At 40.6% G+C, this 13,571-nt stretch overlaps 1 protein-coding gene across 4 annotated transcripts in view; it reads right to left on the bottom strand.

The window, feature by feature from the left end:
• Window positions 1–12,644, bottom strand: part of LOC143275197 (mitogen-activated protein kinase kinase kinase kinase 4-like) — a 331,965-nt gene extending 319,321 nt beyond the window's left edge. For all 4 annotated transcript variants that reach the window (XM_076579163.1, XM_076579166.1, XM_076579165.1 and 1 more), the window contains exons 1-2: window positions 12,354–12,644; window positions 9,345–9,410 (exon numbers count right to left, since the gene is read on the bottom strand). In XM_076579163.1, the coding sequence (XP_076435278.1) occupies window positions 9,345–9,410; window positions 12,354–12,413 (126 nt within the window). In that variant the 5' untranslated portion in view covers window positions 12,414–12,644. The remainder of the gene's footprint in view (window positions 1–9,344; window positions 9,411–12,353) is intronic.
• Between the last annotated feature and the right edge of the window lie 927 nt (window positions 12,645–13,571).

The following is a 13,571-nucleotide window of genomic DNA, read 5'->3' as shown; positions in this document are numbered from 1 at the left end:
TTTTTGAGAAAGAGTGGTCATGAATATTTTATGTAACTTGTAATATTTTTCTTTCGTGTAAAGCACCCTGAGCACTCACAGAGAAAGGGTGCTATATAAATGTACATTATTATTATTATTATCAATTTGATATGATATTGTTTTAAAGCAAAACTGTCCATCTCTAAATTTACATACCTCAAAAGCAAAAATCTGACCTTCTCTGAATCAGAGCTCAGTCTGCGTAAACTATGACCAATATACATTTAATATAAATCAATTTAGATACATGAACACTGAGCCAAGCTCTCAAAAATCTCTGGGGGTAATATCCAGTGTGCACATATATTAAAAAGTTGACAGACCAACCAAGTGGCTAGTATCAAGATTAATAGCTGGGAGGATGCGGGTTCAATTCCCAGTGGAGGTGGGGGTTTTCAGCCCGCTTCAGCTCCTACCCAGAGCTGAGCGTGCTATGGGCTTAAATGGGATGAGTGGGGCCACACAGTCGAGTATCATCCTCTTCACGGATGCATCATTGAGTGTATTGCTCTAATTTCCTGACGAACACTGCATGCCTGGTCTTGGGCCTTGTTAACGCCAGGATATCATTATGACAGGAAGTCTTGTCACCTAGTCCCAAACCTAGTAAATGGACATACATTGCATCATCGTCATCATCTTCTCCTCCTCCATCATCATCAATCAATGGAAAAAGAAATGTCCCAAATCATGTGGCCCTTCATGTCCTGCCCTTCAGTTTCAATGTCCCTCCACTTCAGTGCTTGGGGTGAGTCCTGTAAAGGTCTTCAGTATCCGCAGATTCATTTAGGACTATCGTTGAAAAGACGTGGTGGTGGTCTCCACTCTTAAGTGGCATGCTCACTCAGTCTGCCTCCACCACTAAGCCATTATTGTCATCAGTAGGGAGTAGTCAGAACTGGTGCTATAAACACTGCCTAAGTAGGCAAGTACTCAACAGCAGTGCAGGGTCTCCTCTGGAGTGTGACATCCTAGCAACCTAACATCACTGGTTCTCTTCTTTTTTTTTAATGAATGTCCTGTATGTTTATTGATTCTTTTAAATCAAGTCATATTGAATATTTTTGGTTCTGTAATTGTCTATGTTTGTCTTGCCATACGTGATGTAATTTCTCTTAATAAGATAATAAAGTTATTCTTTTCTTTTCTTATCTTATCTGTGGACCGCCGTCACTGAGACTGCAAATGACAAACCCTGGTGTGGATGTGTTAGTAGCACTCAGAATGAGGCGTGTGGGAGTAATGCCACTGAAACAGTGCAGGCCATGGGAATAAAATAAACTAGAAAATAAAAATAAAAAGTTGAGAAAAAAAGGAAAAAAAAGAAATGAAAAAAAAGGAAGAAAAGACAACAGAAAGGAGGAATATGATGATGGAAGGAAAAGAAGAAAAAAAGAAAAAGAAAAAAAGGAGAAAAAAAAGTCTTCCACTTCCAGGGATGCTGGGAATGTCCTGCTCATTTGCAGAACTTTAACATATCCTCATTTCTCAAAAAAAAAAAAAAATGTGTAAAGCACACAATTATGCCTGTGCATGTCAGTAAGATTTCTTTTCTGTATTTCTTCATTATCACTCCCACAATCATATAATTCCTTTTTGATTTGAGCTTATGTGTGATCATCATGCCTAGGATTCAGTTTATCTGCATAAAGTGCATCATAAAAATGTTATAAACAATGTTGGCCCTTTTTGTCCTGAAAGGAAGAATGGGGTTTTCATCACATGGCAGCTGGTTCTGGCATTCGGTGTTCAGTTAAAGAAAGCCCTGGGTGTGTGGAAAGGGGAAAGGAAGAGGAGAAAGCTGAGAAAGAGTGGGTGGGTCAGAGAAAGTGATGGAAGAATAAAAGGGATAGGGAAGGGAACACTGAGAAGAGACTGACATGGGGTGTGCGGATGGAGAAGGGTACACATGATGCTCTCACACTCTGTTTCACTATTTTCAACTGACATGGGGTGTGGGGATGGAGAAGGGTACACATGATGCTCTCACACTCTGTTTCACTATTTTCAACTGACATGGGGTGTGGGGATGGAGAAGGGTATGCACGATGCTCTCACACTCTGTTTCACTATTTTCAACTGACATGGGGTGTGCGGATGGAGAAGAGTATGCATGATGCTCTCACACTCTATTTCACTATTTTCAACTGACTTGAGGTGTGGGGATGGAGAAGAGTATGCATGATGCTCTCACACTCTATTTCACTATTTTCAACTGACTTGAGGTGTGGGGATGGAGAAGAGTATGCATGATGCTCTCACACTCTATTTCACTATTTTCAACTGACTTGATGTGTGGGGGTGGAGAAGAGTATGCATGATGCTCTCACACTCTATTTCACTATTTTCAACTGACATGGGGGTGTGGGAATGGAGAAGAGTATGCATGATGCTTGCATGATGCTCTCACCATCTATTTTCACTATTTTCAACTGACATGGGGTGTGGGGATGGAGAAGGGTATGCATGATGCTCTCACACTCTATTTCGCCATTTTCAACTGACCTGGGGTTTGGGGATGGAGAAGAGTATGCATGATGCTCGCAATCTATTTCACTGTTTTCAGTCTTTTTAATTTTATTCCATTACTGATACTGATCGTTCGACCTGAGCAGGTTAAATCAATCAGTATCAGTATCAGCATCAGTAGCTCAAGGAGGCGTCAATGCGTTCGGTCAAATCCATATACGCTACACCATATCTGCCAAGCAGATGCCTGCCCAGCAGTGTAACCCAACATCATAGTGAGGCCTTGAGAAAAAAATAATAATTAAATTAAATTTAAAAAAAACAAACAAACAAAAAACATAAATAAATAAAGATTAAAAAAATATATATATATATATTATTATTATTATTATGGTATTTTATAAGGCACAAAATCTTGAAGAAATCAACTCTACGTGCACACAAAAAAAAAATATATATATATATATGTGACCAAGCGCTATGCTTGCTCCAATATTTGCCTCACGCACAAGCTGTATTTGCTTGCCTCACGCACAAGCTGTATTAGCAGACGACAGTTTTCCCTCCTAACCGGCGCACAGGATTGTGTGACGTCACTCCGCTTACATCATTTTGTCCTCGCCAGACCACCTGCTCGGCCAGTGTCGCATTGCGGTACGTCATTGGCTGAGCGCAAACTTGTGTTTCTGTTCCACCGTAATTAATTAATAACTCTTTTATCAGATCAGTAAACGACAAGTATTATATACTGGCAGAATCGTCTTAATTCCATCTTTAAATCTATTCCATTTATGTTCGGCTACGTTAAACTGATTTAACGCAGTTTGTAATTTCAGCGACGAGCTCGTTAAAACTGACTCTGTTCAGGTGACTTAAATTAAGATTATAAATTCATCTTAAATAATCAACACTTCATTTTATACTCATTATAAAGTAGGTGTTGTGCTCTTTCTTTTGCAACTTATCCGACGTAAATCGGTTCAGGAATCATTTAGAAATCTGTCACTGAACACCTTTAGACAAACACAGTTGTCATGGGATTTTCCGTGATTAGTGACGATCTGCTCGAAGCACACGTGACGCACTTTGCGGTCCGCTAAACTTGCATAAATTGGCACAGTGAGTGATGAGTGGTCATTTCATAACTGGTCAGTCATCTGACCAGAGCCTGCTCTCTCTCTCTCTCTTGCTGCGTCGAGCAGTGTGTTGTGTCGTGTGTGCCCCCACAACGGCTGACACCTCGCTACGTATTGCTGTAAGTACTAGTGTGTAGAATGTGTTGATTTGTAAATTGTATTGTTCGACACAGTACTTGTGTTCATATGATATATAAAAGTAAATGCAGTTTGCATATAATTAGGCTTCATTTTCTTTTTCTTTTTTGTGCCCATCCCAGAGGTGTAATATTGTTTTAAACAAGATGACTGGAAAGAACTGAATTTTTCCTATTTTTATGCCTAATTTGGTGTCAACTGACAAAGCATTTGCAGAGAAAATGGCAATGTTAAAGTTTACCACGGACACACAGACACACACACACAGACAACCGAACACCGGGTTAAAACATAGACTCACTTTGTTTACACAAGCGAGTCAAAAATATATTCATGAACAGGGATTATAGTATAACTTTAACAGTTTAAGATAAGCATTTTTACCTCATAGTCATAGTGACAAGGAATAAGGAATCATGCTGACACGGGGTATTACATTGTGTTACATTGTATTACATTGTGTTATAACATGTTACATTCTGTCTCCCTCATCATGTTATAGACATGTATACATTATTCATTAGACTGATTAGTATACTATAACTGTACAGTATACATACAGTATACATGTAGTAGGATACAAACACATACCAACTCCTGTGTGCGCACATCCATGTGCTTACACACAGACATTTGCAAACACACACACAATGTATTCAAATTGCTGTGAAGAGAGAGATGGGTATTGGCACATGATGATCACCCAGACACACACGCCCAGACATGCACACACACACACACACACACACACACACACACACACATAAACAAGCACTCACTCCCTTACAGTTAAACCCACACACACACACACACACAGTGAGAGCGACACACTTTTTGTACATCTTTAGATACACACACACAGTATATCACTATAGTATATGAGGCAATGTGCATGAAAGCAAACATGCTGAAATTCAGACAAGTTTACCAGTTACTTTAGCCTAAAGATTCAACACTTGATCCATTTGTGGGCATTCAATGATTCATACATGTGTGTGTGTGTGTGTGTGTGTGTGTGTGTGTGTGTGTGTGTGTGTGTGTGTGTCTGGGTGTGTGTCTGGGTGTATGTCTATGTGTGTATGTGTCTGTGTCTATGTGTGTCTGAGTGCCTATGTTTGTTTATGTGAATGTCACTGTCTGCCTGATATCATGATCATGCACCAATGCCCATCACTGGCATCAGAATAAAATAATTTATCTTTATTTATGACCTGGCCATACATGTAAAAACTGTAAACAGTATGAAGCACATGGTATTTTGGTATCCTAAATAAACAGTACAGTGTACCTATCTCCCCTTCTGTGTTTCATCCCCAAGATTTTTTGTCAGGCCTTACAGTTACATTGCTTACAATAATGACTTTGCTTTGAATTTTCATCTAACTCTAAGGAGAACACAATCAACCAATTTCACCACTGCAGTGCCAGAGAATTTTGTATTGAAAAAAGTGCTCTCCCCTTGACAGGGAAAATTTTCTGAGGTTTCAGGGGTAACAGATATATATATATATATATATATATATATATATATATATATATATATTCAAAAACTTTTAGCACTAAAACTAAAATAAAATTTTAGGAAATACAGAACGAAAGCCTTTTTCCCCAATTACTTTGAATATATAATTTTTTGTTTTTATATAGGCAGCTATTCAGGCATTTCAAAGTGAAGATAATAATTAATGCATTAAAAAGTCTGTTTCCACCTTTACAGAATGACATGCAGAAAGAAACAAAATAAAGCTGAAAATTGCAACTAAGCATGCTTAGAGTCTGATTATACAGGTCTGTAAAACTAAAAGAAAATAAAACAGTGTATAAGTTTATGATGACAATCACAACAGAGAAAGGCTTAAGAATCTATGATTGACATATATATATATATATATATATATACAGGGATCGCGCTAGACTTTTTCAAAACGCGTGCAGCTTACGCAAAGTCGGCAAAAAACCGCGTAAGTTAGAGTCAGAATTGTGTCAGACCTATGACACTAAATGAAAGGTTTACTCACCTATTTTCGCCGCTCACGTCGGCGCTGAAATTCACCACAAGCCCTGACAATCATATTGAGTCGATTCCGTGACTGAGATACAGTGGAAAACAAAAAAACGCTAGGGCCTAGGCTAGCCGAGTAACGTTCAGCAGTCAAACAAGGCTTAACTTTCCCGCTACAGGGTCACGCCCTGTAATGACGCCACTCTGTTCCAAAACTCGTCAGCTAAGCAGTGTTGTGTGCGCGCGTACTCTGTTAATTGGCTGTAGCTGTTAAGAGTCACGTAGGCATCTCGCAGTGCTCCGCATGCACAGACACTTTGTCTTGTACCGTCTGATTCAGTATCGCAAACCTAGCTGCCAAGTCAGTCCTAAAGTTGCATTGATACGGCTTGGAGTAAAAGTTGTTTTGTGTAAGTGTTACGCGTGAGCGCTGTGAAAATGCGTCAGCGAAAATCAAAATGCGTCAAATACGCGAAAAAAATGCGTTAATGCGATCCCTGTATATATATAAACAAAGCTGAAAACCAACACCTATTTTGTTAAACAAAACAAAAATTTTTTATCCAAATTTTTGCTGCTACCTGGCGGCTTGGTCACAGACAACGCTCATAATAGGTGACATTTTTTACGCCATCTTCCTGGACCTACATGATGTCTTCTACTACATAAATATATCATGTTCTAAATATTCCTTCAATTGTATATATACACATCTCACTCTCTCTCACTCTCTCTTTCTCTTATCTCAGTGATCGTGTATAACCACCACCATGACAAACTGGACTGGTGACTCCACGAATTCATTGAAAACCCATGGATGTCGCTTCTCATGTTCAGTCCAACAAAAACCATCCCAAGGTTACACATCGAAAACACTTTTCTTTTCAGCTCCTCCCCTTTGCTGACCTGCTCCAACTCTGTCACCTGTAAAAAACTGAGGCTGTCGTCAGTAGGGTGAGGGGTGAAAGAAACATGGGCACTGACTGAACACTTAGTGCCTTTCTTCAGTTTAAAGTCGCTTTTGTGGTTTGCCCATCTCTTCTTAAGATCGTAGGAGCATCCCAGTTCCCACATATTGTGCCTCTGGGTGTAGTCTGCAGGTCAATTGACAGACCAAGTTTGGCATGGTGCAGGAGAGGTGTTGGTTGATCTGCCAGCGCCTTCCATCTCAAGAAGAAATGACATGGTCTGTGAAGTGGCCATGACTGCAGGTGTCACAGCAAGGTGCCTTACAAGTTACATTTGAAGAAGCCTTGGATGTTGTTAGGGCCATGAACCACAATAAATATTATATAGATGATGGAGTGATAGAGTCTCCCGTCGGACCAACGGATGAGTAGGCAGGCAGGCTTATCTGTCGGTGTGTGTCCTCATATGGGAGAAGAGGCCGATTCTGGATGCACAGCACTTCCCACAGGTGTTGCAAGGGAAAACGTCTCCAGAAGTTGAGCCCTGCTTCCTTCGCTCACGTTTCTCCTTAATGGCCAGCGTTCTCTTGTTTTCAAATGTCTGTATGCCACTAGAGCACAGCATCCTCCAGTGACAGCAGTCAAGGGCATCAGTTTCCCAGGAAGCAATGTCTATGTCACAGGCTTTGAGGTTTGTCTTCAAGGTGTCCTTGAAGCACTTGCAGGGTCTTCCAAGTTCGCGGTGGCCTTCCTTCAGCTGGCCATACAGCAGCATCTTCGGGATCCTGCTGACTGTCATGCGGACAACGTGTCCTGTCCAGTGTAGCTGGCACTGGATCAGGAGGCTTTCGATGCTGGACAGACCGCTTCTCTCTAGGACCTGGAGGTTGGAGACCCTCTGTCTTGCTACTTTATGCCGAGGATCTTTCGTAGGCATCTCTGGTGAAACTGCTCAAGTTGTTGAATGTGACGGTGATACGTCGTCCATGTTTCACAGCAGTACAACAAGGTGGTCAGCACAACAGCTCTGTAGGTTTTGATTTTGGTGCTGAGCCTGATGCCTTTGTTGTTCCACAGCCTGTTGTTGAGTCTGCCAAAGGTGGAGCTGGCCTTGGCGATGCACAGTGTCACTTCTGCATCAAGGACTCCATGCATGTCCTCATGGGGGTGTGCAGCAAGCGCACAGTCATCAGTGAAGAGGAACTCTCTCAACAGTGCCTCGAACACCCTGGACCTGGCATAGAGTCAACACAAGTTGAAAAGTTTGCCATCTGTGCGAAACTGAATGTAGATGCCCCGGTCACAGTCCATGCTGCGCGCAGAGTGAGAGCAAAAGCAGTCCGTTGGAGTTGCACTTGCCAGTGCCATGCTGTCCTAGAACTTTTGGCCACGAGGAGAAGTCCACGCCGACACGGGCATTGAAATCTCCAAGGATGATCAGCCTGTCCTTTCTGTCTACCGCTGAAATGGTGCGGCTGAGCTCCTCGTAGAAAGCTTCTTTGATGTCATCAGGGTTGGTCATCGTCAGGGCATTGCAGCTGATGACTGTGGAGAAGCGATCCTCCGACAGCTTCAGACGCAGGGTCATCAGCCTATCGTTTATCCCGCGTGGAAGGCTGTCAAGCTGTCATGCTAGTTTGGTTCGTATGGCAAAGCCCACACCTGAGGTTCTTGGGGTGTCATCTGGCTTCCCAATGCAGTAGAAGGTGTAGCCCCCTCCAACTTCCTCCAGCTGGGTTTCACCGGCAAACCTGGTTTCGCTCAGGGCTGCTATGTCCACCTGGTAGCGATCAAGCATTCTAGCAATGAGTGCTGTGCACCTTTCTGGTCTGTCGTCTCTGTCTAAAAGGGTGCAAACATTCCAGGCACCCAGTCAGGGCCTGACTCCTGGTTCTTTTCTTCTGTTGTTTTCGACCGCTAGTGTTGGATGTCCAAGCAGGTGCGATTTCCTACTAGGTAATAGGCAAGGCAGGCTTTGTTTAGGGATCCTATTATCTCCCCTTCCCCGTGTGGGGAGAGCAGTGCTGTCCCTAAAAAGGGCTGCTCTGACACTGTGGGAGGATACGGGCGCCACATCTGCCCCAGTCTATGGCGGACAACCATCACCCCACAGCCGCCTGCATGCAGAGTCGTGACTAGGAACTGCCGGCAGCATCCTCTGCCTGTCCTTGTTACCACTTCTCCATCGCCGCAGGGCTTGGGAAAGCTAGGTGTTGAAGGGCTAGCTTGTTGTTCCGACATTAACCTAGTTGCCTGACCAGCACAGGTGACTTTTTTTTTAGTGAAAAGGAGTTGTGCAGTCCCTTTCCCACTCTCTCGCCTACTGACGCTCACAGTCCCACAGGTGCAGATACTGCAACGTGTAGAACGGCCTCGGCAGGTGCAGGTTTTTTCTTCAGAGTTCCGTCTCCTAGGAGGACTTCCAGCCAAGGATAAGAGCTCCCCCTGCCCTTTGGTCATCCTCTTCCGCCTTCACTGCCATTGGGAAAGGTTTCCTCCTCCACCTGGTCCATCGTTGGGAGACTTCACATGCAGCAGGTAGTACTGGGTTACATGGTACCAGTTGCTAGGGCTATGCCCCCTGACCTGACTTATATATAGATATATACAGATATATATATATATATATATATATATAGATATAATAATATAGTTTTTTTTTATACTGACCTTGTATACTTGACCATAGGTACCATTTCCAACCACCTCGATTAGGTCAAATATTCCTGCTGGGTCCTGTAAATCCAAATAACACGGATTAAAATCAGCTATTTTCTATCCATAGACAAATTACTAATACTAATAAAGTAATAGCAAAGGATACAAGATATGAGCCAAAATAAAAGTTCTGCTGCAGTGGTTATCTGGGAATGCCTGCTCACATTTTAAAAGCAAGAACCATAACATTATAATGTTATGAACATATAAAGATGATCTCGCGTCAGTCTTGTCCAGCATGTCAAAGCAAATCAAGTTAAACTATATCAAAAGAACAGAACTGAAGTAGTACATAATATACAATAAGAAAACAAGGAATTGTTAAAATTCAAGGAAAAAAGTCATTCTTCTACATGACTACAGTTATCTAAACTGTAAATACTAAGAAAGGTATTATTTACTACTGCACAAATATTACAATTTGACATTAAGAAACCAATTTTGTCTCTTAATCTTAGCCAGTTGAGTGTCAGATTATTCTTTTTTTTTTTTTTAAGTGCTCTCCCCTTGCCAGGGAATTTTGAGGATCCAGGGATAATAAATCTTTAAAAAATTCTAGTACAAAAACTATGGGAGATACAGAAAGAAAGTAAAAGTTTTTGTGAAAGAAAATAAATGTAGATTCTTAATCTGGGCTTTTTCCCCATTCAGTCTGATTATAGATAACTGTTCAGGCATTTAAGAAGAAGTGAAGATAATAACTTTTGTGCAAAAAAAGTATTTCTACATCCACAGAATGGCATCCATAAAAGTAACAAATACAATATAGCTGGAAATAGCATACATACTGTCAAATAATACCTGTAGAAGAAATCAAAGCTGGCTACAAGTTTATAAAAACAAATCACACATTGTGTAGACATCTAAGTAAATAACTGTCCCAACAAACATCTAAGTGAATAACTGTCCCAACAATGACAACCTTGCATACAGTCATTGAGTCAACATAAAAAGTCAATCATGTTCTCAGAAACTGAGCAGGCAAGCTGTTTGACAGCTAAGAGTTTTTCCCAGTTAGGGGGTGAAATTCTTTGATGACATTCACTCCCTCCAAGTTGCATGTGGGCTGATTAAATTGTCTGTTGTACATCCAGCTTGCCCCTTCTTCAAATAAGTCACCCATCTGATTCAGTGACAAAGAGCACAAAAGACATGTTTCACATCCAGTACACATTTCAACCCTATGTTTCATGAAAACAAAATCATGGAGCATTGGCAGTTGCCTATTTCCTGCAGAATGCATTGAAATGTGAGTCCACTGGCGTCCAACTGCCATGCCCACTTCCACACCCTCTGGCTGGCATTCATTTTCAATCTATTGTCTTACATCACTCTTCTCCCTCTCCTGCCCCTCTTCCGATGCTTACTGTACATATTCTGTCAGTCAAAGCCACTCAAAAATGCTGTATGACTGGATAAACGGACTGAATTATCATCAAATGGACTGTCAGTTTCATCACTGTCACTGTCAATCACCTTCGAGTTCAAACCAATCATCAGACAAGAGATATCCTTTTCCATTGCTATAGCTGTCCATAATCATAAGTATAGCTCTAAAATTTGTGTAAATCTGCTGACTGGAACCACTTACTTTACTGGACAAAGTTTTAACGCCTTTTCTGACATATGATGCAACTCCCTTTCCACACGGCACATGTGTTCCACATGGTCCAAATCATTATCGAGGTCTTCTACCTGATGTATGTTGATTTATTTTAAATAGTACTTTTATAATCTAGACACATTAAACTAACCATTCAGTCTGTTTGTGTGCATTGAACCAATCTCCAATGAAGGAAAAATCGGAACATATGCAGGACATCAGAGGATGTCTTATAGGCACTATGGCAACACTTTTTGTAGGACCTCACCTGTCGCCTTCTAGGCACTCAACTGGTTATGCCTAAATTAACAACTGATTTCTCTCTCTCTCTTTTTTATTTTTTTTATTTTTATTTTTTAAAGTTTACAACTGTAACCCCCACCCCAACTCCCACCAATTCCTTTCCCTGCTCAACCCCTTGCACATGTATGTAAAACTATCCAAACAACAGTTAAATGGTAACTTTTTTTGTACTTGCATTACAAATTTACAAGAATATATCAACTTGGTGATTCTTACCGGAGATTGTCATGAATGCTAATGGGTATTCATTTATAAGACAGAACAGAAATAGTGTTGCTCTGTTTCTTCAATACCTTTGCCATTTGTGAGGAAGCTGTCAGGAAGTGATAAAATTACTATGGTTTTCAGACTGCAACTGTCTCTTATTTTTATAAATACCCCCCAAAAATGACCTTTTCGAGTGATGTAGAGATTTGTATAGAGGAAACACTAGGTCTGAAGTATGACTCTTTTACTAATTTTAGATTTGGACTCAAATATTTTGATAGACTGCTCCAACTAGTCAAAAGGGTTACACATGTATATGTAATATATATATATATATATATATATATATATATATACATACACACACTACATTTACTCTGTTGCGTAACAAATCTGAGACTCAACCATATTTATATCTAGTTTGTACCAACCACCTTATTTCTATTAAGTTTGTATCTTCATTGATGATGTATTAAACTTAAAGCAAAATATACATATAAAAAATAAATCAAAGTTAGTTTTGACAAAAAATTTCTGATCTCAGCTTGAACTTTACTTCCATTGGTTAAGGCGTTTGTTTACAAATTCCATCATTCATGGATCCACTTAACCAACGACAAATGGTCTGTGTAAGTATGTGCAGCATGAAAAAAAATGAATCTAGTCGCATTGATGTCTTTGTGCTGGATAGGCCTAAAGTTGGCTGAAACGGTGCCAGACCTCACTGAAACTCCAGTAGAAGAAGTAAAAAAAGATCGAATTAGATATCAATAACACAGGCACGAAGCCCAATTCCTCCATCTATTTTTCAATATAATTCCATTACATTTTAGGTCCAAAATACTTACTCGTAAAGCTGACAGGTCAATATCATCGAGACTGACATTTACTGATGTAGTCGTCGCCATTTTGAGGCCAACTCATTTGAATATGGCTGCTCCGATGATGGGTGTGTGCAAGAAAAGTATGCTGTCGGTCAAACAAAACACACAGCTTTCACCATAATCGCTTTCAAATAAAGATGATGTATCCAATAGTCGCCTGCGCTCTGTTGTTTTTCTTCTGAGTCAACGAATGCCCGAAGAAAAAATAAACAAACTACAGTGTCTATCCAACTATATTAAATGAGAACCAGACGGTAGCTTCCGCAAAGCATTCTGGGATGTCAAGGGAAATCACCGGCGAAAGTGGGATGGGAATAGTCTTGCCCAACGGGATTTGGGTCCGTTTACTTTCTCTGTCTAAACGCTCAAATGTTAATCTGAAATACCAAATGAAATACATTTATAAAATATATAACTTTGTTTCTTGTTGTTTTTTACCGACAAATCTCTGCGGAGAAGTTTGAAACCGTCCCTGAGGCAAGAAAAGAAGGGATTACCGATTAGTGTTGCGTGTTTCGCGGCGGAACAACGGTAGGCCTAGTTTGGATTGTCGGCCAACAGGACATCGGCATGCAACTTTGTTACTACTACACGTCCTGACGGTGGACAAGTGTCATACGCTCATCATGACAGCTGATCAGCTTACAGTTGTCTGGACGTCATTGTTTGCTCTGAAGAAAACACCTGACACTGAATCATCTAAAGTGAATAATCCTCGAGACTCTCTCTAGATCAGTTGTCCGTCCCTTGAAGCCATCGACGTGAGAGGAGTGTCTTGGTCTCAGAAGTGTGTTCTGCTCATGGATGATCACGGTTTTGAATGCAGTTTACCACACACACACACACACACACACACACACACACACACACACTATATATATATATATATATATATATATATATATAAAATAAGCAGCAAGAAATTGTGGTGGTGTTAGTTTACTCATCCTTGCGCACCACTGCATACATTACACAAGACTGAAACAGTCATATTCAATGAATCCACCAGTCTCAAAGCTTGATAATAAGATAAGACGTTAAATAATCTATAACAAAACTCAGTATGGCCCGGGATGGGGAGATGGAAGATCGAGGGATGGACTTCAGATAATTATCACATAGTAATTTATGTAAAATCACAAAAGAAAATTAAAGGGTGTCATTCATAAAAAATAAATCTAA

This window comes from Babylonia areolata, chromosome 30 (genome assembly GCF_041734735.1).
Source record: "Babylonia areolata isolate BAREFJ2019XMU chromosome 30, ASM4173473v1, whole genome shotgun sequence".
NCBI lineage: Eukaryota > Metazoa > Mollusca > Gastropoda > Neogastropoda > Buccinidae > Babylonia > Babylonia areolata.
The sequence above is the reverse complement of the archived record's forward strand: the minus strand, read 5'-3'. Positions and strand labels throughout refer to the sequence as shown.